This window comes from Thalassophryne amazonica, chromosome 18, assembly GCF_902500255.1.
Source record: "Thalassophryne amazonica chromosome 18, fThaAma1.1, whole genome shotgun sequence".
Classification (NCBI taxonomy): Eukaryota; Metazoa; Chordata; class Actinopteri; order Batrachoidiformes; family Batrachoididae; genus Thalassophryne; species Thalassophryne amazonica.
Window position 1 is genome coordinate 45,139,884 of NC_047120.1, and position 16,511 is coordinate 45,156,394.

Consider the following 16,511-nt stretch of genomic DNA (forward strand, 5'->3'; position numbering starts at 1 on the left):
GGAGGAGGAGGAGGAAGTAGCGTCAGCATGGGAACCATTATCTTAATAGCCCCATTACTTATGATTAATTTATGGATTTTTAGAGGCTACTGACAGCCCCGATTCCACCGAGTGGTTCCAGTCAGTGCTGCACCATGTTTTCAGTCTCAGAACAGTTCATTTTCGTCGACAGAATGGCAGTCTTCTGCAGTTGATTGTAAATTGCTGTTGTTTGCTGATGATTCTCCCCAATAGTAGCTGGCAAAGGTACTGTTGACATCCAATAGCTGTCATCTGAACATCAGTCTGTATATTGGCTATTGCTAACAAGCTTCCTCTGCACCGAGGGAAGACAGAATCCAGAGTTTTCCTTAAAAAAAAGAATCAACATTTGTAACTCTCACGTGCAACGCTCAAATCCTTCCTAGCAAAAGCTGTAAAGTATCTTGGCGTATCATGACCAATCTCATCTGGGAGCCAAACAGTAAACACCATTATAAGTAAACCCATTGCCAGACTGAAGTTCTTGTATAGCCATTGTAGACATTTTAGTTTGGAGGTGAAAAAAACAATTAGTCTCGGCTTTCAGTACCATTTCAGTGATGCCTGTGCTGCTTTGTATTCTGGCCGTGCCAAAACAAATTAAACCCCTCTGCAGACAACTCAGAGCAAAATTGAAAGGTTTCCTTTAAATGTCCCTCCTCAGACTCACTTAGGTTATGAAGAATTTGGACAGGTTAGGATGCTACCTGTCTCCCAGTTAAACAGCTGCAACTTAGTCATATGCATAGCATAATTCACAATAATGCGCCCCCAATATTTAACTTCATTTGTATTAAATCCATCTCAACAGAAAACCCGCTCAGGTCTCCTTCGCCTTGTCGTCCCTTTGTTAAATCTTTTGGTCAGTCCTCCTGTTCGTTTACTGGTGCCAGGTTGTGGATTAGTTTGACAGGGCATATCAAATCTCAATCAGATAAGGCCTGTTTTAAATGTCAGGTTAGAAATTTTTACTAGACTGACTTCTGGAAAAGGATCTTTACTCTTTTATCACCGAGCAAGTCCCTTTGGCATCTTCCTTTTTTTTCCTTCAGGGCTGCCAAAACAGAGCCAAAGTAGGTCTACATGTTGATTTGACACAAGTCTTGCAGCAGATGCCCTCCCTGACACAACTCCATATTAGAGAATGGGCAGGGGTGAGGTTTGAACCAGCAACCATCTGCACTGAAAAGAAACTCACTTAACCAGTTGGCCACCACACCTGCCTAGGAAGTATTCACAGTTGTATACTTTTTTGTGGTATACACCAAATTTTAGCGCATCTTTTAACTGTGTGCTTGTACTAACTTCTTTTATTTTTTTAAACATTGTTATAATAGTTCATTTATCTTGTATTCTGTTATTGTTGACTGTATGTTTGTGTGTGTGTGTGTGTGGGGGGGGGGTTAATATATGGACCACAACAAAATGTGTTGTACAAAATAAATTCAATCAATCAAAACCTTAGCATCATCTGCAAATGGATACATTTCCAAGACACATACCACACCTGGGAGAATGTTGATGTCAATAACAAACAATACTGGGCCCAATACCAAGCCTGGGGAACACCATTAAAATATGCAAGTGCAAACTAAAAATGTGTCTGCATTTAATTAGCATTGTTTTAGGTAAAACTATAATCAAGAACTACACTTATTTTTCAGAAGCAAGAGAACATATAGTTCAAGAAGTGTGAGTCTACACTAGAGAATGGAAATATAAAATATGAGTGAAAGATAAGCAGTGCTGCTCTCAAACTGATCAGTAATGAATTTATACAGTAAGGCGTTAACCCTATACCCCCACAAAATAAGTAATAAGTAATGACAAACCAAAATGACTTTAACACGAGTGGTCAGATTCTGACATTTGAAGAATCAAAGTACAAAATAACTTGAGACCAATCAATCCAAGCCAATGTATCAAGAGCATTCCAATTAGTTAAGGGCAAAATATATTTGGTAGCATTTAATAAACAGTTTGACACAGATAAACAAATGCTGGATTACAGTTGTACTTTAAGACAAAGGCACTTAACGCATTAACACAGAGATTCAGTGAAACCACAAGACTGAAGCACATTAGAACTCATGTGGAAGATTTTTTTGTTGTTGTTAATTTTCAGTTTGTACTTTGAAGCCAACAATTTATTTTTACAAAAAATAATAATAATAATAAAAAAAAAAACCCAAACAAATCAAGTGTTATTTTTATACTGTAAAAAGAGTTGCATGATGAAGCCCTCAGGTTAGCTGGGCAGAGCATTGCATAATTAGCAAAACAGACATCAACACAAGTAAAAACAATAGATTCAAGTAAAAAGTCATATCACAATGAAGTCACATTAAAGCCTTTAGGGCAATTCTCAGAAATTAAGACATCTGCTGGGTTGCACATGTGGTTAGAGGAGTCAAACTAAGCCCATGGGACTGGTTCTTGTAAGAAAAACAAAAAGGTGAGAACACTGTAATCTACATCAGGGCATTGTTTGTGCGAAGCAATATCGCTGACAAGATTTAGAGAATTAAGATAACTTCAAATTTGTATTGAAATGTATGACATCAATGATCATAGTAGAAATGTTTGTGACAGAAAGCCTGACATTTCCCTGACAACCAGATTTATGTCTCTACATGTATGGACACAAACTGATATTATTGGTCCTTTTTTGTGTGTAACTCCTCTGCTATACATAAAGCCTGCTGAATTATATTAATTTGCTTTCTTATCGCTGGTGGAATCACTGGCAGCTGTGTCATAATGGCACTTCTCCACGCATCGTCTTGGGAACCATCCCCTCACACGATCTCCTGCTGACAGCACAAAGTAGGACAATGTCATACATTGAGTAGTGATCAGGAATAAAAAAAAAATGTAATTGACAACTACACCAGCAACTTTAATGAAAAAAAGAAAAAAGAGAGCACCAAATACCCCTCGGCCTTCGGGATGCTACCTGATAATCATATAATATAGGAAACCGTGGGAAATTGGCACCTATGATGCGTGATCCCCACTATTTCAGTCGTCACAAAAAACCCCTGCTAAAACCAGGTGGTTAGTGTGTACTCCAAGTTCAAAATCAGTAACAACTGTGAAAGTTGTGTAATGTGTACCCAGCTTTACCTTTCCAGCAGATATCTTGCAAAATCTTTGCTTGAAATTTCTTTAATTTTTAGTCTGAGTTCTGGCTGCCTAGGCTTACCAAGTGTTGATTTGTTTATGCCTCAATTTTATGTTGCTCCCGCAATTCAAGGTTCACTGTGTTTCTTCAGCTAAATAAGACCCCCCCCCCCCATGTGATCTAAGATGTTGCCACAGAAACTGTGTCTTGGCATCTTGTCACTGTATTTTAACTTACAAGGGTCAAAATCCTAAAATGTGTTCAGACAAAGTGAATTTTGATCATATTGGCGATATAACATTTTAGAACCTTTAGCTGAATACTAAAACAACATTACAGTGATGCACAACAAAATGCTTTTATGACTTGACTGGTTAAAAAAAAAAAATCTAAAAGGGACTATACCTTCAAACATGAGGGAACTAAAAAATGTATTGTTCATGTTTTCAATGACTTTTTTGTTTTTTACTTATTTTTATTGACAGAAAGAAGTAGTAACGAACAAAGAAACTGGTACACAGTTACTCGGGCAGGGGGCGCCTCAAAGAGTCTAGATATCTTAGCAAACAGTTACTCATCCATGTTCTTTTGTCGATTTATAGTGGTGGTGTCCTCTTCTTGTCTTCTATAATCAGTCCATTTCCTCCATTTAATCTCGAATTGTTGTTCTTGCAATCTCAGTTTGTGTGTAAGTTTCTCCATTATAAAATTTCTTCCACAGTGCACCGCCACTGCTCCTCGGTCGGTGGCTCTGGTTTGTACCATAGTCTTGTAATTGTTTTTTTGCTTGTCGACAGCAATACCTTTACAAGATATTCATCCTTTTTTTAAATTATGTTTTGTGTTAAATTCCCTAAGTAGAACATCTTGAATGTTTTTGGTATTTTGTAACCTATTACCTTTTGTAGGCATTGCCATATTTTATCCCAATACCCTTTTATCTTTTGGCAGGCCCAAAATATGTGGGTATGGTCTGCATCTATATGCCCACATGCTCTCCAGCACTGTTGCTGTGTAGATACCATTACGTTTCTGAGCTTTGGAGTTATGAAGAACCTAACCATATTCTTCCAATTGAATTCCCTCCAGATCCTGGAGCTAGTGGATGTGTGTTTTACAGATACTCTGCCATTCCTCCTCAGTTATTTCTTCGTTCAGTTCCTTTTCCCACTTGTCCTTAATATACAGAGAGGAGGATTTGTTGCACAACATCAAGTTTCTATATAAAGCTGAGATTACTCTACATTTTTCTCCTTTGTATGCTTTCCGGAATACCTCAATAATTTCATTGTTAGTGGCCACTTATCTCTTTCTCATAGTAATCCCTTATTTGCAGGTATCGATATTGGTCATTTTGTTCTAGTCTGAATCTATCCCGTAGCTTTTCAAAACTCTGTAGTCTGTCCTGATCCATCATTGTGCATAACGCTGTAATTCCTTTTTGTGACCATTGTTTAAACCCTTCATCATATATCCCTGGGATAAATCTATCATCGAATGCAAACCAGCTCAAAATCTGTTTTTCTTTCTCCAACTTGTACCTTTCACAGACAGTGTTCCATATTTCAATTGTGTTTATGGTTACTGCGTCCAGTTGGTTACGCAGTTTTCTTAATAATCCTCTATCTGCAATTAGATTTCGTACCCCAGTATGTGTCATGGCCATTTCTATACTTTTCCATTTGCCCAATATTTATCATTACACCAGTATATCAAGGGTTTGATTTGTGCAGCGTAAAATATTCCTGAATACTTGGCAAAGCCAATCCTCCTTTGTCTTTAGGGAGCTGCAGAGTTTTATACCTAATCCTAGCTTTCTTTCCACCCCATATGAACCTTGAAATCCACTTATCCCATTCCACAAACTGCTTCTGTGGGATTGCTACTGGCAGGGACTGGAACATGTATAGAAGTCTTGGGAGAATATTTATCTTTATTGTTTCTATTCTTGAAGTGAAGTCCAGGGCATTAGCAGACCATCTCCCCAGGTCCCTCTTAATTTCTTGATTTATTTTGGTATAATTTGCCTCATACAATTTATCCAGCCCTTTTGTGATATTTACACCCAGATATTTTATTTATTTGGCATTCCACTTGAGCTTATAAGGGCCCTTTATTTCTTGGGATGGATTGTAATTAAATTACAAGATCTGTGTTTTTGTGACGTTTATCTTGTATCCTGAGTATTTCCCATAGCTTTCTAATAGCTTTATTATTTTTGGGAAGCTTTCATTGGGTTGTTTTAAAAATATGAGTATATCATCCGCAAATAGCCCTATCTTATGTTCCTCATCTCTTATTTTTACCCCTTTAATTTCTTCCTCCTGCCTGATCAGCTGGGCCAAAGGCTCAATAAACAATGCAAAGAGGCCTGGGGAGAGGCCACAGCCCTGTCTTGTCCCTCTCTCCAAATTGAATCGTTTTGCCAAACTGCTATTTACTTTAATCCTTGCTGTGGGTTCTTGATATATTGCTCTAATGCAATCCACAGATTTTTCAATGAACCCAAATTTCCTCAATATTTTATAAAGAAATAGTCAATTCACACTATCAAAGGCCTTTTCAGCGTCAATGCTTACTAGAATTGCACTTTCTTGGTTCGTTTGTATATTTTCTATGACATGTAGCGTTTTTCTGATATTGTCCTGTGCTTGTCTTTCTTTAATGAAGCCAGTTTGGTCTTCGTCAATTAGGTCTGGGAGAAATGTTTCCAATCTTTTTGCGATAATTGAGGTGTAGAGTTTGTAGTCAACATTTAAAAGTGATATAGGCCTGTAGTTGTGGCAATGCTCCTTATCTTTACCTTCCTTCAAGATTATGGAGATAATGGCCTCTTTCCATGAGGGAGGGATTTTGCCTGTTGTAAGACTGTAATTGATAGAGTCCTGTAGTAGTGGGATTAGCTCTTCCTTAAATATTTTATAGAAGGAAGCCCCCAGTCCATCAGATCCTGGTGATTTACCTGATTTTGTACGGCTGATTGCTTTTTTAATCTCTTCTGCTGTGATCTCAGAGGTCAATATGGCATTCTGCTTTGTACCTATTGCTGGTAAGTCCAGATTTCTAAGAAACTCCTCCATATGCTTTTCTTCTACGAGGGTTGGTTCTGAATATAATTGACGATAATAATCCTCAAATATTTTTTCTATTTTTTCTTGTTCGTAAAAAATTGTATTAGTTACCGGGTCCCTTATTTTATATATATTGGCCAATTCTTGTTGTTTCCTTAGGCGTCTGGCTATGGATTTAGTGGCCTTAGTAAGTCTGTTTAGTGAACCTTGCTTTCTTCTCTACCTCTTCCAACAAAATATCATCTATTTTCCCCTTAATTTCTTTCATCCGATTAATTATTTCTGAATCTTGTGTTTGCTTGTGTTGTTTTTCCAACTCTTTTAATTTTCCAATTTGTTCTTGATATGTTTCCATTCTGGTTCTTTTTACATATGCTGTATATGATATCAGCCTCCCTCTAATTACTGGTTTCAGGGCGTCCCATAAAATGGTTGAGTCTACCATCCCATTATCATTTTCCTTCTTATATCTAATAATTTCTTCTTTTAGTTCCCCGACTAGCCCCTTGTTGTTCAATATACCTTCATTGAGCCTCCATATTGTTTCCTTTCTCTTATTATTCATGGTAATTTTTAGGAAGACTGCATTGTGGTCTGAGATGTCAGCTACTCCTATCCTGCACTCCCTCACTCTGTGAACATCTCTCTTGGCCATTAAAAAATAATCAATTCTGGAGTACACATCATGTGGGGCTGAGTAGTGGGTGTAGTCCCGATCAAATGGGTGGAATTCTCACCATACATCAAGTAGGTCCATTTCTGACAACAACGTATTCATGTACTTATTAATCTGTCGTTTGCCCTCCTTAGTACTTGTTTTGTCCAGCCTGTAGTTCAGTACTACATTGAAGTCCCCACTGCACACCAATATACCTTCTGTCTCCGCATTTATAAGGTCAATGACTTTTTGACCTTCCAACTATTAGTTCTAAATGAGCATAATGAGCTTGAGTTTCCGAAGTGTCCTAATTCATCCAAAGATGCTGAAAAATATGGCTTGATTTTTTTCATTGTCTTTTCAAAAGACAGAGCGGCAACATCAAGACAGACAGAGGGGAACAAAATGTATTCATAAAATAATAAAAGCATCTGTAATTGTGTCACTTATTATTATTATTTTTTTTTTTTACCTCTCATTTGCTCCTCACTCAAAAGTTTGTCTCCATACATCCACCATCTAAATGGAGGAAAAACATGGGATAATTTATACAGGTGAAAATGTTTCATCTATTATTTATGCAGTCACACCTTAGGCAACAGACCAACCATCTGTGTTCGAAAACATACGCCAGTGCTCATGATCACTGTGGAGGAACTCACTTGGTGCCACGTGTAGCCAGGATAGTGTCTCCTTTGCTGAGGGGGATCCTTGGCTCTTCAGTACAGGGGGTTCTGAAAAATGTTTGGAGACCCTTGCTAAGAGGGCAGCAAGCTCCGTTATAGTCTTCCACTGCCTGGTACTGGACCTGCTGGGAAAGGCAAACAAGACACATGGTTACTCTGCTGCTCTGAACACAACCAAAACATTAAAGTCATGTTGTCTTTAAAGCTACAGCTTGTAGGACTTAGTGTCAACTAGTGGTGAGGTGGCAGATTGCATTATGCTGTCGTCAATCACAACGATGTTCCCCTTCACTTTTTCACTTCTTACAGCCAAGCAAGTACTAACAGAGACCTGAATGAGTTAATCAGTTTGTGGTAGAGCAGGGAGAGATGGAAAATGTGGAGGTAAGGTGATACTTGAGGACCATTGTTCTAAAGCAAAATATGTGAGTGACTGGTATGAATGACATCATAATGAATTTCAATTTTTCAATTTATAACATGCCAAATCACAACAAAAGTTGTCTCAAGGCACCTCATACAAAACAGTTCAAAATCAAAATTAAATGAGTAAATTAATAGATGCAAATACGCAATTAAAAGACAAGTAAAAGAATAAAAGATAAAAAAATAAAAGATATTCATAAGAAAGGAGGCAAAAATACATTTTTATTCTTGACTTAAAAATGTTCACGAAATCCGACTGCCTCACAGTCGCAGGGAGACTGTTTCATACAGCGGATGCACGATAAGAGAAGGCTCTTTGACCCACTGACTTCTTCTTCACCCTAGGTACACACAGTAGTCCCGCATCCTGTGATCGCAAAACCCAGGCCAGTATGTAGGGTTTACCAAATCGGCCAGGTAAGAAGACCCCAGTCCATGAACAATTTTATAGGTTAGCAGCAAGACCTTAAATTCTGCTCTTACAGAGACAGGAAGCCAGTGTAAATAAAGTCATACATAGTCAAAAACATCACTACAGATGTAGATTAACTTGTACATTCATAGCATGGTGTGTAGAGTGCACAGCACCTGTATCAGCCCTCTGATGCCCAGAATGGATTATTGAAGTTTTCACGTTTGAGTCAATCCACCTCATGAGTACAAAGTGACAATCAACACCACTCATTTGATAACACAATTGTAGTGGTACTTACACTTCTAACTCGTTTGTCAGCTTTCTGCTTCAGCTGCTCAATCTGTTTAAAGAAAGAAAAACAAAATGCGTTGCTGCTCAATGCATCATTCTTATTGCCCAAAAAAAAAAAAAAAATGATAACAGATGTGTATGCATTACACAGCTTACAGTTAAGGTGTGCTGGTGACACTTTGGATGGACTGCCCATTCAATGCCATCACCCTTGGGTGTCCCCGACCAGGTGAAAACTTGCTTGAAGTTCGTCCATCGCTTGCCAAGATCATAAGGGAAGATGAACTCCTCTCCTGTTTGGTAGTGCTGAATTCGGTCTTTGGCCTGGTGAAACAGAAATAAAATGTCAGTGTGTGGTAGTCAGCTTTAAACACCCTTTTTAGTTTGATTATCAGCAAACACATACACAGGATCTTTGCAGATTGGCTGTCTGAAAATGGTATTAGAGACAGGGTGAAGAGCTTCGATATCTGGAGGGATCTCCAAGTACATAAGCTGCTCCCTTGCATTGAAACAAGCCAGTTGAATTAGTCTGAGAATCTCCTTAGGATGCATTTCCAAGCAGGTCCAGTTGGGAGTAGGATTTAGGGTAGACCCCGGATGGGACAGAGGATACAGCACATCTCATCCGGCTTGAAAGCACCCAGGCAGCCCCCAGGAGAAAACAAAAGCTATGGCTGGGAAGACAGACATTCAGGCTGCCTTATTTTTATAGCAGCCTTCAACGGAATCTTATGATCTTGGAATTTCTGGCGTTTGACTGGAGTGTGTGTGTGTCTGTCAAAGAAAACACCACCACAGAAATTCCTCCTCATTAAATCGGGAAAGTCTTATGACCTTTGACATCCGCATATGACATCACTCCCCACAATGTCAGTAAAGGTTGTGCAGCACACTCTGGACAAAGCAATCACATCTCTCCATGAAATTCTTTGCTCTTCTGTTTCTTCAGTTAAGTTAAACACATCTGTTTATGAGCGTTTGATGTTTGTCTGAAAGTGACAAATCGTAGAGGCAGCCATGTTTTTTCCCCATTTTGCGTATCAAACATGCAGAGGTTGAAAATGATGGAACTTGAGTGCAGACTTCCAAGGTACATGGAATGCAGCATTACTTTGCTTGTCAAGTACGCTGTGGAAAATTGATGAATGGAAGAGAGGCAACATTTTAAATAAAAAAAGAAATGGGATTTGGGCATGTTACTTCGAAAAGATCATCTAGTTTCAATATTTTAGGAAGCCTTGGGGAAAAAAAAAAAAATAAAGATGCACATGCTGACCTTTTCCTCGATCCAGGCCTCAATCGAGGTCTTATTTCGAAGGATGACTTTCATCTGAAAAGGACGCACTTGTTAAAAAAATGTTCAAATACAAAATGAAACTTTATTTATTACAAGAAGGAAATATCAAAATATTCTACATTTAAAAAAAAAAAAAAAAAATCTAAACCTTGTTGTATCTTATATAGGCTACATGTAATGATAATATGACAGTTATGTTTGAAGAATCTAATAATGAAAAATTTGCAATTTGAGTGTCAACTGATCTCAGCTAAAAATATACAGTCGGCATTTATATAATTTTTTTAAACAACCATTACTCATGTAAATAAATCTTCAACAGCTCCTCCAAATATTATATTTATTTGTTGTCATGTTGGCGCATTGATCAACAGAACTTTCAGTCTGGATGTTCCCAATATCTGTTTTGTACTTAAAAATAAATAAATGCACAGTTCACTTATAAAATTTCCAGATATATGTGAGGTTTACAAGATACAAAGCACATAGATCTTGTGAAATGTATACCTGCCGCTTTCATGACTTGGCAAATTCATAAGGAAATGTTCCTGTTAAACATCAGATCTCTCAGCCAACACATTTTGCAAATGACACAATGCTCTCTTAATGGAAACCTTACCTGTATGCAAAACAGCATGCCGACAGCAATCGTGGTGCCCAGTGCCAAGCCTAAAGCAAATAGTGTGGCAGCAAAGGCAGGCACGCTAAAGGGCATGAGAGGTTGGAAACTGCGCACAGCGCTCATGTTGATTTTGACAGTGCTCCACCCAAATGAGATCTGTAAATAAAAAAATAATAATAATACAAAGCTCGAAGTGTGTAGCGATGTATATTTATTAGATACACTTGGTCAACTGCTCATTAAAGCAATTGTCTAATCGGCGAATCGTGTCGCTGAAACTCAATGCAATTAGGCATGTAGACATGTTCAAGAGAATCTGCTGAAGTTCAAAGGAAGGATCAAAATGGGGAGGAAAGGTGATTTAAGTGACTTTTAACGTGGCATGGTTGTTGGTGCCAGACACGCTGGTTTGCATATTGTACAAATTCTCAATTTATTACAACATATCTAGAGTCTACAGAGAATGGTCTGAAGAAGCAGAAACATCCAATGAACAGTGGTTCTCTGGGCGAAAATGTCTTAATGAAGGCAGACACTACAGAAAAATGGCCAGACTGGTTCAAGGAGACAGAAAGGCAGCAGTAACAAACAACCACTCATTACGACCAAAGTACAATCTCTCATTGCACAACATGTCAATCCTTGAAGCAGATGGGCTACAGTAGCAGGTGTCTGCACCAGTTGCTGTTTCCTGTCTGGTAAGAATAGAAAACCCAGGCAACAGTGGGCATCAGCTCACCAAAATTAGACCATCAAAAGACTGGGAACATTGCTGGGTCTGCTGACCTTCAATTTCTGCATTCAGATATTTGGGTAAGATGTACAGCAGTGTTCAGAATAATAGTAGTGCTATGTGACTAAAAAGATTAATCCAGGTTTTGAGTATATTTCTTATTGTTACATGGGAAACAAGAAACCAGTAGATTCAGTAGATTCTCACAAATCCAACAAGACCAAGCATTCATGATATACACACTCTTAGCCCAATTTCGTAGCCTTATTAGTAAAAAAAAGTAGAAAAGGGGGTGTTCACAATAATAGTAGTGTGGCATTCAGTCAGTGAGTTCGTCAATTTTGTGGAACAAGCAGGTGTGAATCAGGTGTCCCCTATGTAAGGATGAAGCCAGCACCTGTTGAACATGCCTTTCTCTTTGAAAGCCTGAGCAAATGGGACATTCAAGACATTGTTCAGAAGAACAGTGTAGTTTGATTAAAATGTTGATAGGAGAGGGGAAAACCTATACGCAGGTGCAAAACATTCATCTACAATGATCTCCAATGCTTTAAAATGGACAAAAAAAAAAAAAAAAAAAAACAGAGACGCGTGGAAGAAAACGAAAAACAACCATCAAAATGGATAGATGAATAACCAGAATGGCAAAGGCTCACCCACTGATCAGCTCCAGGATGATCAAAGACAGTTTGGAGTTACCTGTAAGTGCTGTGACAGTTAGAAGACACCTGTGTGAAGCTAATTTATTTGCAAGAATCCTCCGCAAAGTCCCTCTGTTAAATAAAAGACGGGCAGTGCAGAAGAGGTTACAATTTGCCAAAGAACACATCAACTGGCCTAAAACGAAATGGAGGAATATTTTGTGGACTGATGAGAGTAAAACTGTTCTTTTTGGGTCCAAGGGTCGCAGACAGTTTGTGAGACGACCCCTAAACTCTGAATTCAAGCCACAGTTCACAGTAAAGACAGTGAAGCATGGTGGTGCAAGCATCATGATATGGGCATGTTTCTCCTACTATGGTGTTGGGCCTATATATCGCATACCAGGTATCATGGATCAGTTTGGATATGTCAAAATACTTGAAGAGGTCATGTTGCCTTATGCTGACGAGGACATGCCCTTGAAATGGGTGTTTCAAGAAGACAATGACCCAAAGCACACTAGTAAACAAGCAAAATCTTGGTTCCAGACCAACAAAATTAATGCCTTGTAGATGTGAAGAAATTATGAAAAACTGTGGTTATACAACTAAATACTAGTTTAGTGATTCACAGGATTGCTAAAAAAGCAGTTTGAACATAAGTTTTGAGTTTGTAGCGTCAACAGCAGATGCTACTATTATTGTGAACACCCCCTTTTCTACTTCTTTTTTTTTTTTACTAATAGCCCAATTTCATAGCCTTAAGAGTGTGCATATCATGAATGCTTGGTCTTGTTGGATTTGTGAGAATCTACTGAATCTACTGGTACCTTGTTTCCCGTGTAATAATAAGAAATATACTCAAACCTGGATTAATGGTTTTAGTCACATAGCACTACTATTATTCTGAACACTACTGTAGGTGCAAACAATACTGTAAGAAAACACAAATCCATTCTCCATTGTATCAAAAATTAATGCAGGTGATGGCTGGGTAATAGTATGGCAACTGCGTGATGCCAACTTTCAATATGGACCAAAATCTCTAAGCGGTATTCCAACACCTTGCTGAATCTTGAGGCAAAAGGAGGGCCAACCTGGTACTAGCAAGGTGTATCGAAGGAAGTGGCTACTTAGTACATGTTTCAGACAGTGAAGTCAGTCTGAAAACACATTGAATAATGCTTCTTTTGCTCTGTAAGAAATGGGTTAAGGAAATTACAAACCCTCTCATAGAGCTGAGTGTACATGGTCATAATGAAAATGATGGCAGCGTGCAAGCAGCCCATTGGAGCCAGCAGCAGGAAGCTTGTGAAGTAGGCATGGTTCTGGTGGCCACAGCAGTTGTTGATCCAAGGGCAGTGATGGTCCATCTTCATCACACACCTGAGACAGAGGAAGAGAGGAGTTTGAAGGGATTAACAGATTCTTTGTAAAGACAAGGGGACCTACCTTAATTTATGGCACATGATCTAAAGCGCACAGTGCACGTGAATTTGGGACATATCCAACTTTGCCATTGACAAGGATTGTATTTAGTCAGTCATGGGTGTATTTTTTGGCATAACATGCAATTAACTAATTAACCTGTGACCTGTCATCTTTAAGAGCAAGGGTACGATGGAACCTAGTCCACTGCTATTTAGACAGCAGATGTGACAGGTTTTCTGCTAAGTTTCAATGCTTAAACCACTGGGTGTTAAACATTTTATTTCAACTTTGTTGGGCATTAGCAAAATCTAAGGTGGTATAAAAAGAATGATCTCAAGAATGTTCACACTCACATTAAATCAACACACTAGTCAAATGCTTTTGTTGAAACAATCTATCATTATCAGTAAATATAGGTAGTTACCTGTTACACTTTCGACAATGGTGGGATCTGGGAGCCTTATGTCCTTGGCATACTCTACAGAACTGTAGGTACTGGATGTCCTGGAGTTTATCCTGTTAAAGAATGAACAAAGACATGACAAAATCTGGAGTAAATTGTTTCTACTAGTATCTTATTATTACAGTGGTGCTATAAAGTATGTGGATCATTGGGGTTTTCCACATTTCTTTTATGACATCAAATCAATTAAAAACAAACCCAAAAACAGGCAGCGTAACTGCAGAAAGTTTTACATAATGAAGCCTGATTTTTTTAATGTCATAAAAATATAACAATGTGCAAAAGCCAGATGGTTCACATAGTTTGTGGAAAAACTGGAAACTCTGGGTGGGTGGGGTGCAGCTGCGGGCTTTGCCTTTGTTTCATGCAATGTAAATGAAAATTGATACATTTTAGAAAATTCTGTAGCCTCATTGAGGTCCTTACTGGTTTCCAGCCAAGAGGGATGTATCCAGGCCCAACAAACATCGCATTGAAGTAGTTGTACAGGATAAGAACAGTCCAGTTGATGAGCATGATGAAGTTGATGCTGCCTCCTTTAGTGTCTAACGGCCAATACCAGATGATGGAGTCCAGAATTGCCATCGTGGAGCATATAGCAATGACAGACAGTGCTATGATTGGACCCCAGTGGAACAATCGCCGAACCTCACGGAGGTTCTCAAATGTCACCAAAGATGACAGGAAGTTCATTTTCCCCCAAAAGTCAGTACTAAAGTTTTTCCTGTCAAGATCCTGAAATGTAGTGACTCAGCTTCAGGGTGTTAATTTTTCTCACTGCTATCTGGAAGAGTAAACAGTGTAGACAATGTACATATTTTTTCTTGTTTCCTGGCTACCCAAGAATTAGCCAGGTCTTCAGTCAGCTGGGCTCGAGTTGTCCCATTATTTCTTGTAATCAGCAGCATCGTCCCTTGCCAATCTTGGGATCACACTATCCTTGCAGCAGACTCAAATTCCCCATCTAAGAGAGACAGAGTCAAAACCCCAATTACAGTCCTGGCTAGAATTATTGATACTACTAGTATTTTAAGTAGAGAATTTAAAGGCTGTAAAGAAATAAATGTAAGTTAAAGAATTCACTATAATAAAAATATTGAATAAAACAAGAAAAAAAAAAAAACAACAACCCAGTACTGAACAAGAACAAAATTGATTTTAATTTCACATACTGAAATTAAAAAAGTAGACATAAAATGACATAAAATGTTATTGGCACCAATTATTCATAAGGTTACAGTTAACTATATCTTTCATGGCCAGTAAAAAAATTAATAATAAAATAAAATAAATCAGGGGATAGATACCTGAACATTTCCAAGTGAATCTGTGTGAGGGCAACATTTCAATTATTACAGAATATCAACAGTATGGCACTCCATGCTAAATCTAAAGTATCTAGTTCTCAAAAATTGAGGGATTGTGCAAGAAGACTAGTGAGGGAAGCACCAAGACACCCAGGGCAATTCTGAAAGAGTTATTCTCTGTTTTTATGGTAGATTTATGCAATGTAATTTTATTCCATACTGCATCTCTTTAAGTGTTTTGAATGACAACAATAATAATCTCAAATCTTACAGGCTTCTACGACTGGAGAAACTGGGCATAGTGCAACTTTTTGTCTGGTGCATATTTAAGTGATCCCAGACTCAACCTTTCATTTAAACTGTCAATGATAATGTTGAAATAACAGAATATGGCATGGAAGTAGGACCTGGAATGATTTTCCTTTTAATTGTGAACCAAATTATGCATCAACTCAGAATAACTAAACTACATGAAATTCATGAACACTGAAAAGTATTTCAAAAAACACAGCTAAAGCTTGTAGAATATTTTGAAAATCAGGGTAAAATATCAATAACATACCCTATAGTAAAAACGTCACACATACTGTTCACACATCTTTAACACATCCACAGTGTCTTTTTTCCCATGACAAAAAGTTTACATTAAACTCATAGCACAATAATTCCATGGGGAAAAAAAAGCTCAACTCTCATTACGTTGGACATCCGACTGGTCAAGATTTCAAACCCCTTTTTCTTAATGTTATACACCACATTATTAATTTATTTAAAAAAAAATACATTTTATTTAGCAATAGACACACTTGACAGCAACACGAGTATGTCAGACAGGTAACTTATGGTGACATAATTAGCTAGCTAATTATTTCACACTGCCTTAAGACTTCAATTTCTTTTCAAACCACAAAATTATAATAAATTTAGCTGAGGCGATTAATCCTGACATAAGGAATTCCAGTATTTTGGCAGAATTTTGACCCAAGTCATCATAAATAGTAAAGCGTGCAGATTAGCCACAGATAGCTAACTAGTTAGCATCTTCGTCTGCTTGACAAGCCTCACCGCCTAAGTTAATGTAACAAAATGATATTAAATGCACTCAAAATAGTATCTCATGAACATATAACAAAGGTCAGTGCATAGCCGTATACGCATATATTTTTATGAATGAATAAAACAGCTGTTACTTTAAATTACCCACCTTTTTTTTCCTCCTTTCGTTCATGTTTTCAGTAGATGTTGTGGGAGGAACCTTTCTCTCGGTGTTTCACAAATTCTCATCCGCCTGATTCGTTCCTATTCAAAAAGATTATTTAACA

At 38.0% G+C, this 16,511-nt stretch overlaps 1 protein-coding gene across 4 annotated transcripts; it reads right to left on the bottom strand.

Moving 5' to 3' along the window:
- Positions 1 to 1,925: 1,925 nt before the first annotated feature.
- LOC117531166 (palmitoyltransferase ZDHHC6-like) lies at positions 1,926 to 16,468 on the bottom strand. Of its 4 annotated transcripts, none has more exons than XM_034194209.1 (11): positions 16,394 to 16,468; positions 14,309 to 14,846; positions 13,844 to 13,935; positions 13,215 to 13,374; positions 10,612 to 10,770; positions 9,972 to 10,025; positions 8,849 to 9,016; positions 8,700 to 8,741; positions 7,537 to 7,682; positions 7,347 to 7,393; positions 1,926 to 2,834 (listed from the first exon to the last, which is right to left on the bottom strand). In XM_034194209.1, the coding sequence occupies exons 2-11, from the start codon at positions 14,573 to 14,575 to the stop codon at positions 2,734 to 2,736; spliced, it is 1,236 nt and encodes a 411-aa protein (XP_034050100.1). In that variant the 5' UTR covers positions 14,576 to 14,846; positions 16,394 to 16,468; the 3' UTR covers positions 1,926 to 2,733. The 4 variants fall into 4 exon arrangements, with proteins under 4 accessions (XP_034050100.1, XP_034050101.1, XP_034050098.1 ...); XM_034194210.1 differs by having other exon boundaries at positions 1,926 to 2,831; positions 7,537 to 7,685; XM_034194207.1 differs by having other exon boundaries at positions 7,537 to 7,685.
- Positions 16,469 to 16,511: the final 43 nt, after the last annotated feature.

Coding starts and splice junctions, on each gene's coding strand:
- LOC117531166 (XM_034194207.1), bottom strand. CDS start 14,575: ATGAACTTCCTGTCATCTTTGGTGACATTTGAGAACCTCCGTGAGGTT. Junction 10,771..13,214: donor ACACTCAGCTCTATGAGAGG/GTTTGTAATTTC, acceptor TTTTATTTACAG/ATCTCATTTGGGTGGAGCAC. Junction 10,026..10,611: donor GCATGCTGTTTTGCATACAG/GTAAGGTTTCCA, acceptor CGTCCTTTTCAG/ATGAAAGTCATCCTTCGAAA.